The sequence below is a fragment of the Sardina pilchardus genome, chromosome 11 (genome assembly GCF_963854185.1).
Source record: "Sardina pilchardus chromosome 11, fSarPil1.1, whole genome shotgun sequence".
In the NCBI taxonomy this organism is placed as follows: domain Eukaryota; kingdom Metazoa; phylum Chordata; class Actinopteri; order Clupeiformes; family Clupeidae; genus Sardina; species Sardina pilchardus.
The window spans coordinates 20,095,166-20,119,806 of record NC_085004.1 but is presented as its reverse complement, the minus strand read 5'-3'; the positions used below and the strand labels follow the sequence as shown (position 1 = coordinate 20,119,806).

General features: G+C 39.3%; 3 protein-coding genes and 1 pseudogene across 5 annotated transcripts; all 4 read left to right on the top strand.

The window, feature by feature from the left end:
• The first annotated feature begins 2,170 nt into the window (after positions 1-2,170).
• Positions 2,171-5,813, top strand: LOC134096218 (low choriolytic enzyme-like). 2 transcript variants are annotated; one of them, XM_062549970.1, is made up of 10 exons: positions 2,171-2,305; positions 2,532-2,568; positions 2,910-2,975; positions 3,211-3,276; positions 3,604-3,756; positions 3,887-4,004; positions 4,281-4,459; positions 4,782-4,863; positions 5,093-5,217; positions 5,564-5,813. In XM_062549970.1, the coding sequence occupies exons 1-10, from the start codon at positions 2,231-2,233 to the stop codon at positions 5,578-5,580; spliced, it is 918 nt and encodes a 305-aa protein (XP_062405954.1). In that variant the 5' UTR covers positions 2,171-2,230; the 3' UTR covers positions 5,581-5,813. The 2 variants fall into 2 exon arrangements, with proteins under 2 accessions (XP_062405954.1, XP_062405953.1); XM_062549969.1 differs by having other exon boundaries at positions 2,172-2,305; positions 2,904-2,975.
• A 3,228-nt stretch (positions 5,814-9,041) lies between these two features.
• On the top strand, positions 9,042-12,781 carry LOC134096220 (high choriolytic enzyme 2-like). Of its 2 annotated transcripts, none has more exons than XM_062549973.1 (10): positions 9,042-9,128; positions 9,367-9,403; positions 9,759-9,821; positions 10,026-10,091; positions 10,444-10,596; positions 10,734-10,851; positions 11,186-11,364; positions 11,679-11,760; positions 12,066-12,190; positions 12,537-12,781. In XM_062549973.1, the coding sequence occupies exons 1-10, from the start codon at positions 9,054-9,056 to the stop codon at positions 12,551-12,553; spliced, it is 915 nt and encodes a 304-aa protein (XP_062405957.1). In that variant the 5' UTR covers positions 9,042-9,053; the 3' UTR covers positions 12,554-12,781. The 2 variants fall into 2 exon arrangements, with proteins under 2 accessions (XP_062405957.1, XP_062405956.1); XM_062549972.1 differs by having other exon boundaries at positions 9,753-9,821.
• Positions 12,782-14,251: 1,470 nt separating this feature from the next.
• On the top strand, positions 14,252-16,669 carry LOC134096225 (high choriolytic enzyme 1-like). The gene is made up of 6 exons (XM_062549979.1): positions 14,252-14,340; positions 14,791-14,943; positions 15,320-15,437; positions 15,712-15,890; positions 16,085-16,166; positions 16,537-16,669. Exons 2-6 carry the CDS (start codon positions 14,832-14,834, stop codon positions 16,667-16,669), a joined length of 624 nt encoding a protein of 207 aa, XP_062405963.1. The 5' UTR covers positions 14,252-14,340; positions 14,791-14,831.
• A 3,460-nt stretch (positions 16,670-20,129) lies between these two features.
• On the top strand, positions 20,130-24,601 carry LOC134095268 (low choriolytic enzyme-like; annotated as a pseudogene).
• Positions 24,602-24,641: the final 40 nt, after the last annotated feature.

Below are 24,641 nucleotides of genomic sequence, written 5' to 3'. Positions count from 1 at the left end.
CTCGGAACCATTTGATCCATGGCATATGCCCCTTGAACAGAGTCCAATTGTGGTGTGGGTGGAGTATTTTAAAAGTTTGACTGCAGGCTGAGTTTTGGGGAAGTCGTTGCTTGGCGAGGTTTGCAACAAAGCTACAGTAATTACAGCATTCATAAACTGAAGTTATTAAAAACAAAGATTATGATTTATTATACCACTCTCTTTTCATTACCTTCCATTAATTAGCCTATTATGAGTATGGCGTGCAATGTTTTATAGGTTTAGACCATATTTTGATTTCTGAGTGGTTGCAACTGAGCATTTTGCGAAACATTTGTGACAGAAGTGCACTGGTTCCGTTCATTGCAAAATTTTACTGGCAAAATGTTACTGAACCCTCTCTGGTTAGTGGTGATGTGTAATCTCTCATCTTTGCATGACATGTTTATGTGTGTGTGTGTGTGTGTGTGTGTGTGTGTGTGTGTGTGTGTGTGTGTGTTTGTTTGTGTGTGTGTGTGTGTGTGTGTGTGTGTGTGTGTTCCAGTGTGTGTATTCCAGTGTGTGTATTCCAGTGTGTGTATTCCAGTGTGTCTGTGGAGTGTGTTGTGTAAGCTTCTTCGCTGTATGCTGAAATGTGTAATCAACTGAGACATAACATGTTATAAATGTAAGAAATATTTGAAAATCAGTGATACTGTAATGTAATATCACAGATCTCATGACAATTCCTTAGCATCAACCTCAAACTATGTGTATCCAATTAATCAGAAACATTTTTTCTCCCTGAAATCAATAACATTTTTAGTTCATTGCATCTGCAATATTGGGAGTGGAATGGAGAAAAGCAGTAGGTTGGTTTTCCTGATCAGAAAGGAGAAACAAGGCCACCATTTGCATACAAAAATGTTTTATCACACAGCATGTTTCGGTGTAGTGCCTTCTTCAATGTGCTCAAGTGAATGAATGTTATACCCACACCCATATACATGCTCATAATCAACCAATTTTGATTCATTTATCATTTATTTGTTTCAAATATTATCAACATTGCATCATACACAGGTCAATGAAATCAGCAGCAACTTTTCCCATCCTTTACAAGACCTCGTTCATGCCATTAGATGTGCATGTATTAAGATTAAAAATGTTCCAAGCCTCCATCTGTAGCAGGAAGTTCTCAGGTTCTCCTGCTCTGGTATTGACTGACGAGGCCCATAAACCTAAGTGAATGGGCATCATGGCATGACCTTTAGTCATTCTTTCTAATGGCATAGTATGTTCAGAAATTCTGGTTTTCAATTGACATAAAGAGGAGGAGTGGATAAGCAAGTGATTCTGCCTTTAAACGCCCTATGTGTCTTTGGATGTGCAAAATAGTTCTCAGTGAGCATACAATTGAAAGACTTGATGGAGTGGATGCAGGGAGATATCACTGCACCAGGCGATGTTGATCACGTTTTTCAAGATCCCCTGTGGTTCTGCTAAAAAAGAGCGTCCAATCTGAGAGATTGCCTGTGTGTGATGTAATCCTGTTTATAACGTGTTGAAACTAATAAGTGATGGACTTAATTTTTTTATGGGGGTGTTTGTATGGGTCTGGGTATTTAACATTCATTCACTTGAGTACTCTGAAGAAGGTACTACACCATAAAACGTCTGTACAATAAAATATTTTTGTATGCAAAGTGAGGAATATTAAGCACTCTTAAAAACATAAAAGAGATCGAGTGAAGCCTGGTCCTACAGTACCATACAATCCTCTGAGAGGGGTTTCTTTACTATGAAGATGTTTTATTTTACTTTGCCATAATTGGACAGTGCATTACAGTGACATATACTTTCAATACAGTTGTAATACTTAAAAATAACCTTTCAAACAATTATCACATCTATTTATTTTATTATCAATATGCAACTCTTCACACTCCACAAAGCTGTGTTGTGTGTTCACAGTTCCTTTTGGCTATCAATCCAATGTGTGTTCATAATTTACCTAGTAGTTAATTATCGCAGTCCTAAAATCACTAACCTATACGGCCTCTCGGGGCTTATTGCTTAATTACTCGTGCAACAATGCAACTTCCCTGTGAGTCTTTTTTTTACCTAAGCATTGCTGTATGAAATTGTAATTTCTAACCTAGCCTGGTTTGCAACACTGTCTGCTTGAGAAACTGTGCTTCTGCATTATTCAGCCATATAAGCCTGAGTTCATCCTGTCTAAGTGACAAAAATAGTTCATTGGGGACTAGTCATGACTACCTCAACAGTCATTCTGCTTGTCCTTCTCCTGGGAACGCTGAACACAGTCAGGTGTCAGTATGAAGAGGTAAGGGGCCTAGTCTATTTTGATGTATCCATAGAGCAGGGAAAACAGCCAATTATTGGTCTGGGTGGTTCTGTCCTGTTTCAAAATACTACGACTTAACTTTTTGTGACTGATATAAAACGTTCCATGGAATTTTATGTCTAATTCTGAGAAATATCCTGATTTTTTAAATCAGATGTATTGTCATATGCATGTCTGTAATGTCTTTTTTAAATCATTATTTCAGGCAATATCAGAGGATGTTGAAGAGGGTGGCCCACTTGGTGAGTGTTTTCACTAAATTCTTTGCACATTGCATATTTACTGACTAATGAACTGGATAATGGTTTAAAAGGCATTAGAAAATCAAGGACATTTATTCTGTCTGATAGAAGTGACATAAGTCTTTGAATCTATAACCTTTTAGGGCCCTGCATGTACAGTAAGCATAATGTATAGCACTGTAAACGTTTGGCCCTGTATATAGTATTTTGTGAAGAGGTGTGAATGTGCATGCATATTCTTGTGTCATATTGTGTCATTTAACTACAGTGATTTTTTTGTTGTGTGGATAAATCTTGTCTGTATTGAATTATTATAATGTTCATGCTATTTTAAGCTTTAGACAATCTCTCAGAGGAGGATAACACAGTGTCCATTCAGATTGAAAGGGCTGCTGACAAGAAGGAAGGTAAGAAAGAGTTGCATGTGTCTAAATAAATCCTATCATTATATGACTGATTATCGGGATAGAACTGAACATCACATGTCATCACATTACATGTAGTATAACCTAAATATCATATGGAAAAGGAGCCCAAGGTCCATGACCATTTTGACTACATATAGGCCTAACAAATAGATTATATTACATCTGCTATAAATATTAAATCTGCTATAAATAATAAAGTGATTTTATGATTTAGATGATATCCCTGAAGAGGAGAAGTACACTGTGTCTGCTCTGATTGAAAAGGCCAATGAGAATGCAGGTAATGAAGTGTTGCAGCTCACAACAATGTTTGCTTACTAAATTGGGTGCTCGAATAATTCTGTTATTTATAATTATTTGAAAAAACAGAAAAATTGCGGCACTCCTATATAGTAAAAAGCCTTTAATAAAAAAAATGGCTATATGCCAACGTGTTTCAACACTAAACGCGTTGGCATGTAGCCATTGCTTCATTTAGGCTTTTTTACTATATAGGAGTGCTCAGAATTGCCCTTTTTTGAAGAGCACCCTGAACAAAATATTTTGACCCAGGGTATAGCGTTCCCTTCTCTCCTCTTTTGTTTATAATTATTTATTTCATTTTCAGGACAACTGCTTGATGACCCGGAGATCAGAGAGGGTGATATTGCAGTGCACACTGGGTTCCAGAATGCTGACCCCTGCACCTCCCGTGGCTGCAAGTGGCCTCGTTCCCGGAATGGCTTAGTCTATGTCCCTTACTACATCTCCAACCAGTACTGTAAGAATCATCTTTCACTGTACAGTTATTAGATTTATTTTAAAGGTACAGTTAGTGATTCTAAATACAAACACTTTTGTCAAATTTAGCAAATCTTATGGTGTCTCTCCTTTGCCGTTCTTCCTTAAAGCGTCCCGCGAAAGAGCCACCATTGAGAAAGGCCTGCAGTCTTTTGCCCAGTCCACCTGTATCCGCTTCGTCAGACGCTCAAGGCAGAGAGACTATGTGCACATCCAGTCACGCGGAGGGTACTGTGCCTAATACACAGCAAATGTCACAACAACATGCAACTTGGTGAATTTAGATTGTCCATCAACTTCAATCAATAATTTGGATTTTGACTGCTTTATAAATACTTTGAGAAGTATCCACAATAAGACCATTCTCAATCAGTCCTCATAACAAGTACCCTTTTAGTGGAGATGTGGTGCAATATACGGTACACTGTTTACACATGATTTTTGATTCTTGCATTTTGAATAAATAGTCTGTTGTGTCCCACTGATGGTCATGTTGATGTGCAGGTGCTGGTCCTACGTGGGGCGTAGAGGTAACGAGCAGATTGTGTCCCTGGCTCGACGAGGGTGTGTGTACCACCAGGTGATCCAGCATGAGCTTCTGCACGCCCTGGGCTTCAACCACGAGCAGACCCGCAGTGATCGTGACCGATACGTTCGTATTTACTACCAGAACGTCCTCAGGGGTAAGCAAATCCACCTAGACCTGAATTTCTCTTTTACTCTATATTAGTTCATTTAGCGAAGGCTCTTTTATCTAAGGGCCATGTCTGCGGAGCAACTTGGGGTTAAGTGTCTTGCTCAAGGGCACAATGGTGGAAGCCGGGACTTGAACCCACAACTTCCTCAACTCAGACTGCTGCATGCTAGACCACCTCCTTAGCCACTATGCTACCTCCTCCTCCTTATTCAAACCTACTACGTGTTTTAAGCTTTGGATTTTATTGCAGGCAGTTTATAAATGGCACATTGTGTGTTCAATACTAACTAAACATTGGTTTTCCACAGGACAAGAGCACAACTTTAGAAAGATTAACACCAACAACCTGGGCACCCCCTATGACTATGGTTCAGTCATGCATTACGGAAGGTCAGTCCTGAGCTACACACGCATACACATACACACACACACACACACACACACACACACACACACACACACACACACACACACTCTCTCTCTCTCTCCGCACACATGAACAGATAGAGATAGAGTGATCATTCTTTTTTTCTGGTCATGTGTACAGTAAGATGATGAAACATCAAACACTACAGTAAATGCTTGACTTGGTGACATAGATAAGTATTATGCTTTTCAGGTATGCCTTCTCTGCAAACCGGCAGCCCACCATTGTCCCCTATCCCAACGCCAATGTGCAGATCGGGAGGGCCACTCAGATGAGCCGCATGGACATCCTGCGGGTCAACCGCCTCTATGGATGCAGTATGTAGCACCATTGCTCACTACATAGCCTACTGCCGTACAGCATATAGGTTACCTTTTTGACTGCATAGGCCTAGTGCTTAATAGGCTTAAAAATTGAATTATATAATGATCATAAAATGCATTTTTGTTAATTGATTGCTTTATAAAAACCTTAAGCAAACCAATAATTTAACAAATAGAAACCAGAATTTTAGTTGTTTACGGTAGTGCTTAGCATGTAGAATTAGGATGAAAACAAATTGTTTTCGGTATACTGTACTCTGACATGTGTTGATGTCCACAGGACAGTTTGTGTCTTTCAGGAAAAATAAGTTTTGTTTTGTTTGGCTGCTTTTTTTTTCAGAAAAAGCTGGGCTGTGAAGATCCCAGACCACAATTCAAAAGAAGAAGTGGCTTTCCCGCTCAATTGCATGAATGAAGGCAGTATGTTTTAAAAAAGAACAAAAAAGAAAAGAGAAGTTGTCTGATTGTGTACCCTTCTAACAGGACTGTTTTGCTATAATACTACACGTTTATATTAATGCAAACCCTTGCCTATACACAATGATTCAATGCTTAAGCTTTCATGTTTAATAAAGTTGGGTGAAGTGAAATTGTTGAATCTCATGTTACAGTTTTTCTCAATTGTTTACACACAATTTCTGGTACTTGAGACACAATTCCAATAATATGTAGCTCATGCACCAACCTCCTGAACCGATTCTGCTGAACTATAAGCACAATTTCTGCTTTACACTCAAATTGCCGTTCTAAAACACACTGTTTTCAAAACACTACACACAATTCTGTGCATTAGACACAATTTTCATGAAGTAAATCTCTTGTTTTCACAAAGAACACACTGCCATTCAAATTCTAAAGCTAACTGCCCTACCATGCATACTGACTCATCACATTGGCAAACACCTGTCACACAGTTTTACAATTATCAATCACAGCTTCAGTATACAGTAGTAGTACAGGCAGAGGCAGAGTCAGAGGAGTGAGAGTAAGAGGAGGAGGACGGGGAGGCCACGGACCATAATCTCCGATGAGATCCGAGAACATTGCAGTGCTGCGTATCAATACAGTACAGTACCGTACAGTACAAGCTCAATGAGAACTGTATTGCCTTTGGGCTGTTCTGTAGGACTGTAAAAATAAAGTATGTTTCAAGTATTTGGGGAAAGTATTCCTACTTTGTATTCCTACACAGTTTACAGTATTTTACTATTTGTTTGGCAGCTGAAGGATTATCAACACAAGGGCTTCTGTCTCCTGAACAGGAAACTGAAATCATGAGCATTGTCCTAGAAGAAAACTGCATAACATTACCGCAAATACAAAGAAAAATAATAGAAAACAATGAGATATTTAAAAATATTGATAGGGTAAGCATATCAACTTACTGTATCAGCTTATCTACTGTTTGTAGTACTGTTTGTAGGGTAACACTGAACTAAAAAAGGCCCAAGTCATTATGATGAATGGAGAAGAAGTGTTTTCAATTCATTGCAGTGTTTTACACTGAGCACAACTCAGCTCAACTGGTCCTTATAAATGTCTTGATATATGATGGTTTGTGTGTGTCTCTTGAGAACAAAAGAGCATTTTGAGGAGAAATTACATTGTTTTGAGGTAAAGTGTCATTTTGCAGGAGAATTGCAGGGTTTTACCCATTGTGTGTGTTGTTTTGGATTTGTGTGTAGAGTTCTGAGAGTATGAGGCATGTTTTCAGAAAATGTGTGTTAACAATCGAGAAAAACTGTATTATGAGTATGGCGTGCAATGTTTTATATAGGTTTAGACCATATTTTGATTTCTGAGTGGTTGCAACTGAGCATTTTGCGAAACATTTGTGACAGAAGTGCACTGGTTCATTGCAAAATGTTACTGAACCCTCTCTGGTTAGTGGTGATGTGTAATCTCTCATCTTTGCATGACATGTTTATGTGTGTGTGTGTGTGTGTGTGTGTGTGTGTGTGTTTGCGTGTGTGTGCGTGTATGTGTGTGTCTGTGTGTCTGTGTGTGTGTGTGTGTGTGTGTGTGTGTTTGTGTGTGTGTGTGTGTGTGTGTGTGTGTGTGTGTGTGTGTGTGTGTGTCTGTGTGTGTGTGTGTGTGTGTGTGTGTGTGTGTTCCAGTGTGTGTATTCCAGTATGTCTGTGGAGTGTGTTCTGAAACCTTCTGTGCTGTATGCTGAAATGTGTAATCAACTGAGACATAACATGTTATAAATGTAAGAAATATTTGAAAATCAGTGATACTGTAATGTAATATCACAGATCTCATGACAATTCCTTAGCATCAACCACAAACTATGTGTATCCAATTAATCAGACTTTTTTTTTTTCCCTGAAATCAATTACATTTTTAGTTAATTGCATCTGCAATATTCAGAATACAGTTGGGAGTGGAATCAGAAAGGAGAAACAAGGCCACTATTTGCATACAAAAATGTTTTATCACACAGCATGTTTCGGTGTAGTGCCTTCTTCATTGTGCTCAAGTGAATGAATGTTATACCCACACCCATATACACCCTCATAATCAACCAATTTAATTAAGTCTATCATTCATTTGTTTCAAATATTATCAACATTGCATCACACACAGGTCAATGAAATCAGCAGCAACTTTTCCCAACTTTTCCCAAGACCTCATTCATGCCATTAGGTGTGCATGTATTAAGATTAAAAATGTTCCAAGCCTCCCTCTGTAGCAGGAAGTTCTCAGGTTCTCCTGCTCTGGTATTGACTGACGAGGCCCATAAACCTAAGTGAATGGGCATCATGGCATGACCTTTAGTCATTCTCTCTAATGGCATATAGTTATGTTCAGAAATTCTGGTTTTCAATTGACATAAAGAAGAGGAGTGGATAAGCAAGTGATTCTGCCTTTAAACACCCTATGTGTCTTTGGATGTGCAAAATAGTTCTCTATGAGCATACAATTGAAAGAAAGACTTGATGGAGTGGATGCAGGGAGATATCACTGCACCAGGCGATGTTGATCACGTTTTTCAAGATCCCCGTGGTTCTGCTAAAAAAGAGCGTCCAATCTGGGAGATTGCCTGATGTAATCCTGTTTACAACGTGTTGAAACTAATAAGTGATGGACTTAATTTTTAATTGAATTATTGTGTTGAACAACACTGTATTGTCATTGGTTGATTATGGGGGTGTTTGTATGGGTCTGGGTATTTAAGAGAGGTTGTAACATTCATTTACTTGAGTATCAGGTATATAAAACATCTGTATAAAACATTTTTGTATGCAAAGTGAGGAATATTAAGCACTCTAAAAAGCAAAAAAGAGATTGAGTGAAGCCTGGTCATACAATCCTCTGAGAGAGGTTTCTTTACTATGAAGATTTTTGTATTTTACTTTGCCATAATTGGACAGTGCATTACAGTGACACATACTTTCAATACAGTTTGTAATACTTAAAATTAACCTTTCAAACAATTATCACATCTATTTATTTTATTATCAATTCTATGCAACTCTCCACAAAGCTGTGTTGTGTGTTCACAGTTCCTTTTGGTTATCAATCCAATGTGTGTTCATAATTTACCTAGTATTTCATTATTGCTGAGCGTAGTGCCTAACAACACCCCTAATAGCAGTCCTAAAACCTACGGCCTCTCAGGGCTTGTTGCTTAATTACTCATGCAACAATGCAACTTCCCTGTGAGGTTTTTTTTTACCTAAGCATTGCTGTATGAAATTGTAATTTTTAACCTAGCCTGGTTTGCAACACTGTCTGCTTGAGAAACTGTGCTTCTGCATTATTCAGCCATATAAGCCTGAGTTCATCCTGTCTAAGTGACAAAAAAAGTTCATTGGGGACTAGTCATGACTACCTCAACAGTCATTCTGCTTGTCCTTCTCCTGGGAACGCTGAACACAGTCCAGTGTCAGTATGAAGAGGTAAGGTATTTTGCTGTATCCATAGAGCAGGGAAAACAGCCAATTATCTTCAAGAAAAGAATAGATTTGGCCCTGGTCTGGGTGGTTCTGTCCTGTTTCAAAATACTAAGACTAAACTTGACTGCATAAAACGGTCCATGGAATTTTATGTCTAATTCTGAGAAATATCCTGATTTTTTTAATCAGATGAATTGTCATATGCATGTCTGTAATGTCTTTTTGTTTATCATTATTTCAGGCAATATCAGAGGATGTTGAAGAGGGTGGCCCACTTGGTGAGTGTTTTCACTAAATTCTTCACATTGCATATAGGCTAATGAACTGGATAATGGCATTAGAAAATCAAGGACATTTATTCTATCTGATAGAAGTGACATAAGTCTTTGAATTTATAACCTTTTAGGGCCCTGCATGTACAGTAAGCATAATGTATAGCACTGTAAACGTTTGGCCCTGTATACAGTATAGTATTTTGTGAAGAGGTGTGAATATGCATGCATATTCTTGTGTCATATAGTGTCATTTAACTGCTACAGTGATTTTTGTTGTCGTAGCAAAGTGGATATAATCTTGCATGATTGCATAGTCTGTATTGAATTACTATAATGTTAATGCTATTTTAAGCTTTAGACAATCTCTCAGAGGAGGATAACACAGTGTCCAATCAGATTGAAAAGGCTGCCAAGAAGGAAGGTAAGAAAGAGCTGCATGTGTCTAAATCCTATCATTATGATTGACTGATTATCAGGATAGAACATCACATGTCATCACATAACCTAAATATCATAATAGAAAATGAGCCCAAGGTCCATGACCATTTTGACTACACATTGGCCTAACAAATAGACTATATTACATTAAATCTGCTATAAATGATAAAGTTATTTCATGATTTAGACGATATCCCTGAAGAGGAGAAGTACACCGTGTCTGCTCTGATTGAAAAGGCCAATGAGAATGGAGGTAATGAAGTGTTGCAGCTCACAACAATGTTTACTAAATTGGTTGCTCAAATAATTCTGTTATTTATAATTATTTGAAAAAACAGAAAAATTGAGGCACTCCTATAGAGTAAAAAGCCTTTAATACAAAAAATGGCCACATGCCAACGTATTTCAACACTAAACGCATTGGCATGTAGCCATTGTTTTATTAAAGGCTTTTTATATAGGAGTGCTCAGTGCCTCAATTTTTCTGTTTTGTCATAAATTTATCTTAGGCCCTTTTTTGAAGAGCGCCCTGAACTAAATATTTTGAACCAGGGTAGCGTTCCATTCTCTCCTTTTTTATTTATAATTATTTATTTCATTTTCAGGACAACTGCTTGATGACCCGGAGATCAGAGAGGGTGATATTGCAGTGCACACTGGGTTCCAGAATGCTGACCCCTGCACCTCGCGTGGCTGCAAGTGGCCTCGTTACCGGGATGGCTTAGTCTATGTCCCTTACTACATCTCCAACCAGTACTGTAAGGGTCATCTTTCGTTGTACAGTTATTAGATTTATTTTAAAGGTACAGTTAGTGATTCTAAACACAAAAACTTTTGTCAAATTTAGCAAATCTTTATCTATGGTGTCTCTCTCCTTTGCCGTTCTTCCTTAAAGCGTCCCGCGAAAGAGCCACCATTGAGAGGGGCCTGCAGTCTTTTGCCCAGTCCACCTGTATCCGCTTCGTCAGGCGCTCAAGGCAGAGAGACTATGTGTACATCCAGTCACGCGGAGGGTACTGTGCCTAATACACAGCAAATGTCACAACAACATGCAACTTGGTGAATTTAGATTTTCCATCAACTTCAATCAATTATTTAGATTTCGACTGCTTTATAAATACTTTGAGAAAATACTTGAGAAAACGAAGAATTCGAACAAATAGAAACCAAAAAAACAATAATGAAGGAAGTATCTACAATAAGACCATCCTCAATCAGTCCTCATAAGTACCCTTTTAGTGGAGATGTGGTGCAATATACGGTACACTGTTTCAACATGATTTTTGATTCTTGCGTTTTGAATAAATAGTCTGTTGTGTCTCACTGATGGTCATGTTGATGGTGCAGGTGCTGGTCCTATGTGGGGCGTAGAGGTGGAGGACAGATTGTGTCCCTGGCTCGACGAGGGTGTGTGTACCACCAGGTGGTCCAACATGAGCTTCTGCACGCCCTGGGCTTCAACCACGAGCAGACCCGCAGTGATCGTGACCGATACGTTCGTATTTACTACCAGAACATCCTCAGGGGTAAGCAAATCCAGCTAGACCTGAATTTCTCTTTTACTAGTTCATTTAGCGAAGGCTCTTTTATCTAAGGGCCGTGTCTGCGGAGCAACTTGGGGTTAAGTGTCTTGCTCAAGGGCACAATGGTGGAAGCCGGGACTTGAACCCACAACTTCCTCAACTCAGACTGCTGCATGCTAGACCACCTTCTTAGCCACTATGCTACCACCGCCTACTTACTTAAACCTACTACGTGTTTTAAGCTCTGGATTTTATTGCAGGCAGTTTATAAATGGCACATTGTGTGTTCAATACTAACTAAACATTGTTTTCCACAGGACAAGCGTACAACTTCAACAAGATTAACACCAACAACCTGGGCACCCCCTATGACTATGGCTCAGTCATGCATTACGGAAGGTCAGTCCTGAGCTACACACACACACACACACACACACACACACTCGCGCGCACGCACCCACACACACACACACACACACACACACACACACACACACACACACACACACACACACACACACACACACACACACACACACACATACACACACACACACACTCTCTCTCTCTCTCTCCGCACACATTAACAGATAGAGAGAGTGATCATTCTTTTTTTCTGGTCACGTGTACAGTAAGATGATGAAACGTCAAACACTACAGTAAATGCTTGACTTTGTAACATAGATAAGTATTATGCTTTTCAGGTATGCCTTCTCTGCAAACCGGCAGCCCACCATTGTCCCCTATCCCAACGCCAATGTGCAGATCGGGAGGGCCACTCAGATGAGCCGCATGGACATCCTGCGGGTCAACCGCCTCTATGGATGCAGTATGTAGCACCATTGCTCACTACATACTGCTGTACAGCATATAGGTTAACTCTTTGACTGCATATAGGCCTACTGCTTAATACGCTTAAAAATTGAATTATATAATGAACATAAAATGCATTTTTGTTAATTGATTGCTTAATAGGCTTAAAAATTGATTGCTTTATAAAAACCTTCAGAAAACTAACTAATTTTAGTTGTTTACGGTAGTGCTTAGTGTGTAGAATTAAGATGAAAACAAATTGTTTCAGGTATACTGTACTCTGACATGTGTTGATGTCCACAGGACAGTTTGTGTCTTTCAGGAAAAATAAGTTTTGTTTTGTTTGGCTGCTTTTTTTTCAGAAAAAGCTGGGCTGTGAAGATCCCAGATCACAATTCAAAAGAAGAAGTGGCTTTCCCGCTCAATTGCATGAATGAAGGCAGTATGTTTTAAAAAAGAACAAAAAAGAAAAAAGAAGTTGTTTGATTGTGTGCTCTTCTAACAGGACTGTTTTGTTATAATACTACAAGTTTATATTAATACAAACCCTATACACAATGGTTCAATGCTTAAGCTTTCATGTTTAATAAAGTTGGGTAAAGTGAAATTGTTGAATCTCATGTTTCCTTTGTCATTAGTCATTTGCTTCATTTGTCATCCCCTATATTTCAGCACAAAAAACAACAACATTCACCCTTGTCTCATAAAGATCTGGATTATTAATCAAATTCCTTGCATTCCAGTTTAAACACATGGTTAAGACGTATAGGCGACATTCAGTTTCAGTGCACATTATGTTCCTCACCTTATCTGGATGGAGATCTTCCAGCTGTGGTAACACTCTTCACTGTGTTACCTCAACCACCAATTATATCCCCGACCATGTCTGGTGGCACCGAGCTATGAAATTGATGAGTCTATAAACACTCCCCTCTGTTACTCACACACCAGGTACACTATTCAGAAAGGTACACAGGAGATGAAGACAACTCTAAAGTGTTTCGTACTTCTATCACACAGCATTTCAGATCACGATCAAGGGAAACAGTCTGAAGAGGTCTCACCAACGATCTGAGTAGTTTGTCTTGACAAAGTTCTGAGAGTGATTTGAATGCTGTCGGTGTGCTTCGGGTTGTAGGGTCACGATGGCTGGGTTAAGGTTTGCCAGGAGTTTTCTGGTGGTGCTCTTCCTCCTGTTTATCTGGACTGTGGATCTACAGGTGAGGATCCAGACATCTGCTATTGTTCGGCTGCTGGCAGAATTTTTTTTTACAAAGCAGATGATTCGTCATCTGACTACAACTTTGTTCGTATGATATACTGTAAGAGGAAGAATATCAGATGATCATAGAATTATGATTATGTTAATTGGTACATGCTCTTCTACTCATTTTTGTGAATATTCCAGTTACAAGTGAAATTAAGCATTTCTATCAGGAAATCACAGGGAAGAATAACATTTCATTTTATTAATGGCTTCTTATTTCTCTCTCCCATCTATCTTCTTTGTCACCTTCAGGCTGGTAAGTGATATTTTTCTTATTTTTTAAATCTGTGAAACGTTCTCAATGGTAGGCTAAATTAGATTACAATGAAAATGCACTAATAGTTTATTGATTGTTCAGGGCAGCTTAACTTCCGCCTTCGACCTACTGTACGTCTTAGTGTTTTAACTGTCTTAATAGTAGAAACAAGTTGTGAGCAAATAGTCTTATCATCATAATATGACATTTACTCAGTCATTTAATCAGTGACATTATCTGTCTCTGAGAACTGTTACATCTCATAGTTACCATCTGAAAGCCTGCCAACAGAGAGACCATAACATGTCGACCAACTGGAAAGAGAGATGTACATTTTGGCATTGATTAAGTACTGTAACTTAACAGGTGCTGACACAGAGATGTTGTGCAACACAATCTCTCGTCCCTGCTTGTCTCCATATTGACATCAGCACAAAAAATAACTCTCCCATAAACATGTTTCACCACACTGTTCCTTCTCTAGCGTCCAAGAATTGATGCCTGTCTCCGTCTTTGCTTACATCATTGTCTTCAGGGCGCAGCGGTGTCTTTCTTTTGCGCTCTGCAGAGACGTCTGATGAGGATCCGCCCTCTGAGGACCTGCCCGTCTCTGTGCTGCTGCAGAGAGCTAACTTTGGCCGGAGTGCGTAAGAAACGTACACACACACACACACACACACACACACACACACACACACACACACACACACACACACAGACACACACAGGCACGCACGCACGCACACACGCACGCACACACACACACACACACACACACACATACACATACACACACACACACACACACACACACACACACACACACACACACACACACACACACATAGATTAAGTTTAAAACATTAATACTTACTTCAAATAAGTCACCACACACACAACTTCATAGCATGCTCTCGTGGGAACACTTATATACTTTTGATCCTGTGAGGGAAATTCAGTCTCTGCATTTTAATATATTTAATATGTATGCTGTAATATATGCTGCAAACATCTTAGCACACATGGAGGTTGCATGGGTCATGCCTTGAAATAGTGTTTATGTGATATGTTTCCCACACTCTGTTGTCACTAGTACATGCTGCTGATGAGCCCCCCCTGGTGGACGATATCGCCATGGCCTTTGAAACGAGCAGATTCTCTAAGCCCTGCATGTCCCGAGAATGCATGTGGCCCAAGTCCAAGAATGGAAAGGTGCAGGTGCCCTACTACATCAGCAACGACTTCTGTGAGTGGCCCCCGTCTGTGTGGTCAGGCAGACCAGGAACCCACAGTTGTTTTAGAGCAGAGAATATATAAGCCTCTCTCCACATACAGTACCAGAGAATAGATAAGCCTCAAATGGTTGGATCCGTGGGCTGTGGCTTAGAAATAATGTTCTATTTTCACTGTGTCATTGCCTGAAAATTGAAATGGGGATATGCAGTCCAAAAATAAACCAGAAATAATGTTTGATAACTGTGGGGATAGAAGTGGCTTTTGGGGAATAAATACCACATTCAATGAACACCCACAAACAAACCAACACAAACAAACCAACACATTGATAATAGTTTTTCATAAAGTGTAGAGGTTCCTTTGCTCTCTGTCCATTCCCCCCACAGCTTCCCGTGAGAAGTCCATCATCCAGCGCAGCCTGGACAGCTTCACCTCCTCCACCTGCATCCAGTTCCAGCCCCGGCAGAGTGAGAGGGACTACATTGGCATCTACTCCAGAAATGGGTGAGCAGCAACACACACCACTTTTGTGTGTTGAAATCTTACAGAACAGACTCAAGAAAGACACAAGCTAACGGTTGGGCTCCTATGTATACCTGAGAACCACATACGGATGTTGGTCTATTAACAAAGTAGACCTGTTTAGTTTAGCATATGAGTGCTGTAGGCTTTTTGCTCCATTCATATTGAGGGAACAAATTCATGAGAGGACTATTCTTAATGTTAATTTTACACAACATTTACATAGGCAATAAATGTCCGATGCCCAATACCCCAGGTGCTACTCCTATGTGGGCCGTCGTGGTGGTCAGCAGGTTGTGTCCCTGAGCCGTAGGGGCTGTCTGCACCGTGGCACCATCCAGCACGAGCTGCTCCATGCCCTGGGCTTCAACCACGAGCAGGCGCGCAGCGACCGCGACAAATACATCCGAGTGATTTGGGAGAACATCATCGATGGTACAATGTCTCTTCCTTAAAACAACCAGCACAGTGCTCCTGTTTTGCCAGTGTTTTCACATTACAAAAGAAACCTACAGTAGTAAATGGACCTTGACTGTGTATCTCTGGAATGTGGCTTGGGATTGTGCATTGCATCAGTGTGTCCCAGTCGAATTAGAATGAAAATTACTTTTATGAATTCATTCACACAGACAAGCAGTATAACTTCAACAAGATGAAAACTCTTAATCAGAATACTGCTTATGACTACAACTCAGTAATGCAGTACAACAGGTAAAGCACCACTCTTTATTCCGTTTGCTCTTCTCTTCTCTGCTTCATTTGTCTGCAGTAATTACCCGCATATAAGCCACATTGTGTATAAGCCGCAGGACCATATTAACACCATATTAACTGCCCCCAGTATCAGCCTCATAGCTGAAGAAATTTAGCAAAATCAATGTATAAGCCACAGCTACAGTAATAGTCGGGAAATTACGGTATTTATTAATTTTGTAAAGACAACATGCATATGCATTTTGCTGTGTGTTATGTTCATCATTTATTCATGCATTTGGTCAACCATCCACACATATAGTCTAAAGATATATTGTAATTTTTCTAAATGTGTAAATTTGACCTGCGTATTCCTGCTTATTTTCAGATTTGCCTTCTCTAAGAACAGGAGGCCAACCATGGTGCCCATCCCCAACAATGACATGGAGTTTGGCCAGGCGACTGAGATGAGCCAGAATGATATCATCAGAGTGAACAAGCTTTACAAATGCCGTGAGTAAAAAGTAAACCAGAAAAAGCTCACACTGTGTGTGTGTGTGTGTGTGTGTGTGTGTGTGTGTGTGTGTGTATGTGTGTGTGTCTTTCTCTCTCTCTCTCTGTATGTGTGTGTGTTTGGGGGGAGAGTGGGGTGGGGGTGGATTCCATTTTTCAAAATACACATTTTGAATTTTTCATACAACAATTTGCATACATTTGCCTTTATTTGTGTTAGCTGCTCAATATTGATAGTGTTTTTCTTTTCAGGCAAAAGAAAGTGACAATGAAAAAGTTGCCTGTGAACCTTCAGAACATGTGAGGACAGGGTAGCTCCTTTAGTGGGGGATTTATATAATGATTTAAATCTGGTTGTCCACTCAGTAGCCCAGCTGTCAATAAAACCACAAACGATGAGTGATTTGTCTGTTGATTGTTTATGTCATCACTGGAAAAGGGGTAAAGGAAATATGCTCCAAGTTTGATTAAGAAAACAACAACGTCCATTCGGGCAACATGACCCCAAGTAGTCTGTAGAGCAGAATATTATAATATAGTCAAAATCTCTACTTCAACCTGGATTCGAACCTCTAGGCACATAACTGTTATATGCTGCACACAGTATCATCAGCCTCCATCATGCATCACCTACATTTTTGAAGACGCTCCAGGGAGCCACCAGGGGGCGCTAAAGAGCCGCATGCGGCTCTAGAGCCAGGGTTTGCCGACCCCTGGCCTACATCATGCATCACCTACAGTACCATAAGATAGTTTTATGGGAAATGCACCCCTTGTTGCCACAGTGCCTTCTTGAGATACTGTGCTTCTGCATTCTTCAGCCATATAAACCACATACGTTCATCCTGTATACGTGACTGAAACACTCATGGACACCACAACAGTCATTCTGCTTGTCCTTCTCCTGGGGACGCTGAACACAGTCCAGTGTCAGTATGAAGAGGTAAGGGGCCTATAAGCTGTCCTGATGTATATGAGTCAACAACCTCAGAGAGAGGAGCAGAGCTGTGCCTGATGGTGTTCATGGGGCAGATATACAGTGGGTATAGTAAGTATTCACACCCATGCTAAAGTTGACTAAAAAGAGGAATATAAAATCATCTTTTGAGAATTGATAGTAATGCCTTAATTCAAAAAATGAGTAAAAATCAAACCACTAAGGACACAAATTTTCTTTGTGATTGAAGAATGTATCGTAAATAGATAAATGTTCTTCCTTAAATACAGGTTGCATAAGTATTCAACCCCTAAGTTAAATTCCCATAGGAGCAGGAGGAGTTTTTATATGTTTTTATTTTTAAAGGCCAGCTATTTCATGGATCCAGGATAATATGCATCCTGATAAAGTTCCCTTGGCCTTTGGAATTAAAATAGCCCCACATCATCACATACCCTTCACCATAGATAGAGATTGGCATGGTGTTTTTTCCAGTTAGCCTATTAGCCTGTTTGATTTGCATTGAGCTCAATGAGCATCAAACAGGCTAATTGGCTAACTGTAAAAAGCACCATGCCAATCTCTAGCTATGGTGAAGGGTATGTGATGATGTGGGGCTATTTTAATTCCAAAGGCCAAGGGAACTTTATCAGGATGCATAATATCCTGGATCCATGAAATAGCTGGCCTTTAAAAATAAAAACATATAAAAAATCCTCCTGCTCCTATGGGAATTTAACATAGGGGTTGAATACTTATGCAACCTGTATTTAAGGAAGAACATTTATCTATTTACGATACATTCTTCAATCACAAAGAAAATTAGTGTCCTTAGCCGTTTGATTTTTACTCATTTTTTGAATTAAGGCATTACAATCAATTCTCAAAAGATGATTTTATATTCCTCTTTTTAGTCAACTTTAGCATGGGTGTGAATACTTACTATACCCACTGTATAATCTAGTGGTTCTCATACTTTTTACAATGAGTACCACCTCAGAGAACAATTGACTCTCCAAGTACCACCATTATGACCAGAATTAAAATACGGTAGCATAGTCCAATTTGAATATATTTTTCATTGTACATTACATACTGTTTTGCATTGTTTTGATTCGTTTTCAAGAAAGATATTTAATTCGTTTTTAATATAATTTCAAGTGTTTATTTGATCTTCATGAAAAAAAACACACATCTCCTGGAGTTCCACAACAGAGAGTCCGCGTATAAGAACCACTGGTCTAGTCTATTAAAACAGTCCATCCGTTATTAGTTTCAATAAACAGGAGTTCATCATACACAGCCCAATTAAATCAGCAGCTTTTTCCATCCTTTACAAGAAACAAGACAGGACCTCATTCACGCCGTTAGGTGTGCATGTATTCAGATGAACTGTACCAAATCTCCCTCTATAGAAGGAAGTTCTCACGGTCTCCTCTTCTGGTAGACCGACTGCTGGTTTCCAGGCCCATAAACCTAAGTGAAATTGCATCATGGTTTGCAGTGTTTTGCATGGTTTGCAATGTCTCACAACTGACTTTTTATCATTCTTTCTAATGGCAAACTTACAGTATGTTTGCAAATTCTGTTTTTCAATTGACATAATGAATACACAACAAGCAAGTGATTCTGCCTTATATTTTAATGTCATATGTGCTTGGATGTGTAAAATATTTCTCTACACTATTTAAGCACTTGAAGCACTGTCTGGTATTTTGAAAGAAAGACTTGTGACCAAGTTGATGTGGTGAGATTGGACCAGGTGATGTTGGCCATGCTTACCAAGATCCCCAGCAGTTTTTCTACTAAAGAGCATCCAATTTGAGAGATCGATTGTGAATGATGTAATCCTACTTAGGCTATAACGTGCTGAAACTAATAAATGATGGACTGTTCTAATGTAATTATTGTATTGAACACTGTTGTCATTGTTTAATTATACGGATGTATGTGTGTGTGGGTATTTCAGAGTGTGAGCACACTGAAAAAGGCACTTTCTGATCAGTTATAAGTGTGGCCCAGAACTCTTAAAGACAAACGACTACGAGAGACTAAAGGAAGCTGTCTCCTACCATACAATTCTCTGAGAGAGAGTTCCCTACCATGAAGATTTTGACTTTAACTTTGCAATAATTGGACAATGCATTGCATGATGACACACAATTTAAATGCTTATAAAAATAACCGTTAAAATAATTGTCACATCTGTCTAATTTATTATCACTTCTAAGCAACTCTGTACACACCACAAAGCTATGTTTTGTGATAACAGTTCCTTTTGGTTATTTAGCCAATGTGTATTCATTACATTAAATTACTTATTATTATTATATTATTGCTGCTTGACATAATGGCTTCTCAGGGATTATTGCTTAATTATTCATGCAACAATCCAACTTCCCTATTTTTTTTACCTTAGCTATGCTGTATGCAAAGGTTATTTTCAACCTAGCCTGCATGGTTTGCCTATATAAACCTGAATTCATCCTTTCTAAGTAACAGAAACAGTTTACTGGCGACTGGTCATGGACATGGTCATTCTGCTTGTCCTTCTCCTGGGGACGCTGAACACAGTCCAGTGTCAGTATGAAGAGGTAAGGGGCCTAGTCTATCCTGATGTATTTGTAGCAGGGAAACGTCAGTGGCCTCAGAGAGGAGCAGATCTGGTCCTGGTTCAGGTAGTTGTTTCAGAATACTTTTTGGTAACTGATGTAAAATGGTGTAAGGAATTGTATGACCAACTCTGAGAAATATCCTGATTTTAAAATCAGATGCATTGTGATATGCATGTATGTGACGCCTTTTTTTTCTTTCCTTTTTTAAAGGCAAAATCAGAGGATGTTGAAGAAGGTGGCCCACTTTTTAAAGGCAAATCAGAGGATGTTGAAGAAGGTGGCCCACTTAGAGAATATTCATAACATTTTTCAAATTTTTTCACATTTCATATCACGGGCTAATGAACTAAATGATGGTTTAAAAGGCAAGGAATTCTGTGTGATAGAAGTGACATGAATAACTGTCTTTTAATCTATAACCTTTTAGGGCCCAATGTCATAATGTATATTGTAAATATTTTTAAGGCCCTGTATTTTAAGAAGAGGTGTGAATATACGTACATATACATAAACTCTAAACATTTTGAGTAAAAAGAACTAACTGATACAGTAATTATTTTGTAACAAAGTGGGTACATCTTATAAGTGCATCTGTATTGAATTATTATAATGTTAATGCTATTTTAAACTGTTCTCTTCTTTAAAACTAAGACAATTTCTCAGAGGAGGATAACATAGTATCTAATCTGATTGAAAGGGCTGCTGGGTGTCTCAAAATAACTCCTCTCACTATACATCACTGATTATCAGGAAGAGTGCAAGGTCCATGACCATTTTGACTACACATAGGTCTAACAAGTAGATCATATCACATTAAATCTGCTGTATATAATGATGCTTTTAGACGATATCCCTGAGGAAGAGAAGTACACAGTGTCTGCTCTGATTGAAAAGGCCAACGAGAATGCAGGTAATGAAGTGTTGCACCACACAAAGAAACCCTCTAACTACACGTCACTCATTATTATCAAGGTAGAATCAAACATTAAATGACACTGTCTTTAAACATGAGAAACATCAGTTCCTTGACCATTATAACTGCACATACTGTAGATCTAACAGTTCTGAAGACTATATTAAATCTCCTATATCTCTTAATTCACTTGCAAGCTTAATAAATTGATTAAATAATTCTGATATTCATATTTATCTATTTCATTTTCAGGGCAAGCACTTGATGACCCGGAGATCAGAGAGGGTGATATTGCAGTGCACACTGGGTTCCAGAATGCTGACCCCTGCACCTCCCGTGGCTGCAAGTGGCGTCGTGCCCGGGATGGCTTAGTCTATGTCCCTTACTACATCTCCAACCAGTACTGTAAGGGTCATCTTTCAATGTACAGTTATTATATTTCTTTTAAAGGCAGAGTTTGTTATTCTAATCACAAACATTTTAAATCAAATTTAGAAAATCTTTATCTATTGTGATTGTGTCTCTTCTTTGCCATTCTTCCTTAAAGCATCCCGTGAAAGAGCCACCATTACAGTAAAAAGAGCCTGCAGTCTTTTGCCAAGTCCACCTGTATCCGCTTCCGAAAACGCAGAATGGAGGAAGACTTTTTGCACATCCGGTCATGCTCAGGGTACAATGCCTACTGTAATATGCAGCAAAAACAACACAGAACTTGGTGAATTTAGATTTTCCATCAACTTCAAGAATTTGGATTTTGATTAATTTATAAATGCTTTGAGAAAACCAGAAAAAAATTAGTAATGAAGGAGGAATCCACAGTAAGATTGTCCTCAAACAGTTCCCAAATGTGGTGCAATGTAGCCTACATTGTTTTCATGTCGGAAATATACCATTGATTCTTGTATTTTGAATATTTGGGTAGTCTATTGTGTCCCACTGATGGTCATGTTGATGGTGCAGGTGCTGGTCCTACGTGGGGCGTAGAGGTAGAGAGCAGATTGTGTCCCTGGATCGACAAGGGTGTGTGTACCACCAGGTGATCCAGCATGAGCTTCTGCACGCCCTGGGCTTCAACCACGAGCAGGACCGCAGTGATCGTGACCAACACGTCCTTATTATCTATGAGAACATCATCAGAGGTGAGCAAAACCTACTGCACCCCCACAGAATGATTACAGTAATTGATTTCTCTTTTACATTTATTCGTTTAGCAGAGGTGTTTTATCCAAAGCAACTTACATACAGTATGTCAATTATGTTACAAGGGCCATTGACCCCGAAGTAAACGGGTTAATTGGGTTAAGTGTCTTGCTCAAGGACACATAGTGGAAGCTGGGACTTGAATCCACAACCTCCCCAACTCAGGCCACTGCATGCTAGACCAGCTCCTGCACTACCTATTTACTACGTTTTTTTTTCTTCTATTTTTTTTGTTGTACCCTCAAACCCATTTCAGGGATCAAGGGTATTAATTGTGTCCATCTTTCTCTGATTCTCTCTCTTTCTGTGTGTGTGTGTGTGTGTGTGTGTGTGTGTGTGTGTGTGTGTGTGTGTGTGTGTGTGTGTGTGTGTGTGTGTGTGTGTGTGTGTGTGTGTGTGTGTGTGTGTGTGTGTGTGTGTGTGTGTGTGCCTGCGCTGACTTTCAGACAAAATAGAGGGTCAGCAATATCTTGACCCTCCTACTTAAGCATCCTGAGTGCTGGATATCCACTTTCCTTCCCTTTCTTCAACAATGAACAATTTGAGTGAGAGTGTGCAGTCAGGGTCTGGATTGTATTGCTGGCACATTGTGCGTTAACTAAACATTGGTTTTCCACAGGACAAGAGCACAACTTCTACAAGGTTAACACCAACAACCTGGGCACCCCCTACGGTTCAGTCATGCAATATAGAAGGTCAGTTCTGAGCACACACACACGCACACGCACACACACAAAGAGAGAGAGAGAGAGAGAGAGGAAAAGAGATACAGATAGAGTGATCATTCTTTTTTTCTGATCACATGTAAGATGATGAAACGTCAAACACTGCAGTAAATGCTTGACTTTGTAACATAGATAAGTATTATGCTTTTCAGGTATGCCTTCTCTGCAAACCGGCAGCCCACCATTGTCCCCTATCCCAACGCCAATGTGCAGATCGGGAGGGCCACTCAGATGAGCCGCATGGACATCCTGCGGGTCAACCGCCTCTATGGATGCAGTATGTAGCACTATTACTCACTCCATAGCCTACAGCTTATAGGTTATACCTTTGTCACTGCACAATACTGCCTAATGGGCTTATTAAACATGACAAGTGATATGACAATATATATTTTTTATTATTATCAATGACATTAGTACGGACTTATTATAAACATAATTTTTACCTCTAATTTTTTTACACCTGTTAAGGGACAGTGTTCCTTCTCTGGCACACCTCCCCCTCCCCATCTCCCCCCAACATTCAGAATCAATTGTATGCACCATATTGCTATGTAGCATATTATTCTACACCATTTGTAAGTTTGGACTCTCGGGAATCCATACATGACAAAATTTTTCATGTACAATCTGTACAGTGCTTTGCATTGTCAGATTAATCTTACTATGTCTCAATTATTTTATATAAAAATGCCCTCCCCCCTCTGCTCTACCTTTGGTGTCTCCCTACCTTCTACTGTAGCTGCAGTGTGTATCCTTAGCAATAAGAAGGTGCAACATATTGGGTACTGAAATATTCACAAGAATCCATAGAAATTGAATATTCATGTTGTTGTCCACTGAACCAACAAAGTAAAAATGCAAAAATAGAGACTTTTGCGTAATAATTCAATATGCTTCTACACAGTATAAGGCTTTTATTGTCAGTAAGCATTTTGGGTAACCAAAAGTCCTTTGGGGAGTTTCCATAGGACATTTTACAAAACGCATGAGCACACCTTGGTAAATAATGGTTTAAAGTACTTATTTTTTGCATTCTATATTGATCTATTGATAGGCTTTATTGATATATAGCTTCACAAGACCTGGTGCTAGGGCTCAGTTGTGTTTCTAAGTCCACTCAAGTGACCTAGATAAGAGGGCTGAATTGTGGTCATCTCAGAGATGCTTGCAATCCGAAAGGAAGAAAAAACTATTCTAGCTTCTGTAGCCTGTGTCAGTTTGTCAGTACGCTAGCAATTTCGGGGGGAAAGCTTAGAGATGGCCTGTTCTTTTATAATTATTTTAGCATTTAAAAATAAAATTGTTTCAGGTATACTGTATTCTATTCTACTGTGTTGACATCTGCAGGATAGTTTGTGAAGTGTAATGCCAGGAAATACGTTTTGAGTTTGTCTGCTTTTTTTTTCAGAATAAGTTGGGTTGTGACTGACAACATGAAGACCCCAGACCGCAACCCTTAAGAAGTGGCTTTCCCACGCGATTGCATAAATGAAGGCAGTATGTCTGGAAAAAAAGTTGTCTTTTTGTAACTTTCGAACAGAACTGTTTTTCTTTCATGATTAAACCAATAAAGTTTTGCCGAGTGAA

Coding starts and splice junctions, on each gene's coding strand:
- LOC134096218 (XM_062549969.1), top strand. CDS start 2,231: ATGACTACCTCAACAGTCATTCTGCTTGTCCTTCTCCTGGGAACGCTG. Junction 3,757..3,886: donor CTACATCTCCAACCAGTACT/GTAAGAATCATC, acceptor TCTTCCTTAAAG/CGTCCCGCGAAAGAGCCACC. Junction 4,005..4,280: donor CACATCCAGTCACGCGGAGG/GTACTGTGCCTA, acceptor GTTGATGTGCAG/GTGCTGGTCCTACGTGGGGC.
- LOC134096220 (XM_062549972.1), top strand. CDS start 9,054: ATGACTACCTCAACAGTCATTCTGCTTGTCCTTCTCCTGGGAACGCTG. Junction 9,404..9,752: donor TGAAGAGGGTGGCCCACTTG/GTGAGTGTTTTC, acceptor TGCTATTTTAAG/CTTTAGACAATCTCTCAGAG. Junction 10,092..10,443: donor AAAGGCCAATGAGAATGGAG/GTAATGAAGTGT, acceptor TTTCATTTTCAG/GACAACTGCTTGATGACCCG.
- LOC134096225 (XM_062549979.1), top strand. CDS start 14,832: ATGGCCTTTGAAACGAGCAGATTCTCTAAGCCCTGCATGTCCCGAGAA. Junction 14,944..15,319: donor CTACATCAGCAACGACTTCT/GTGAGTGGCCCC, acceptor TTCCCCCCACAG/CTTCCCGTGAGAAGTCCATC. Junction 15,891..16,084: donor TTGGGAGAACATCATCGATG/GTACAATGTCTC, acceptor TCATTCACACAG/ACAAGCAGTATAACTTCAAC.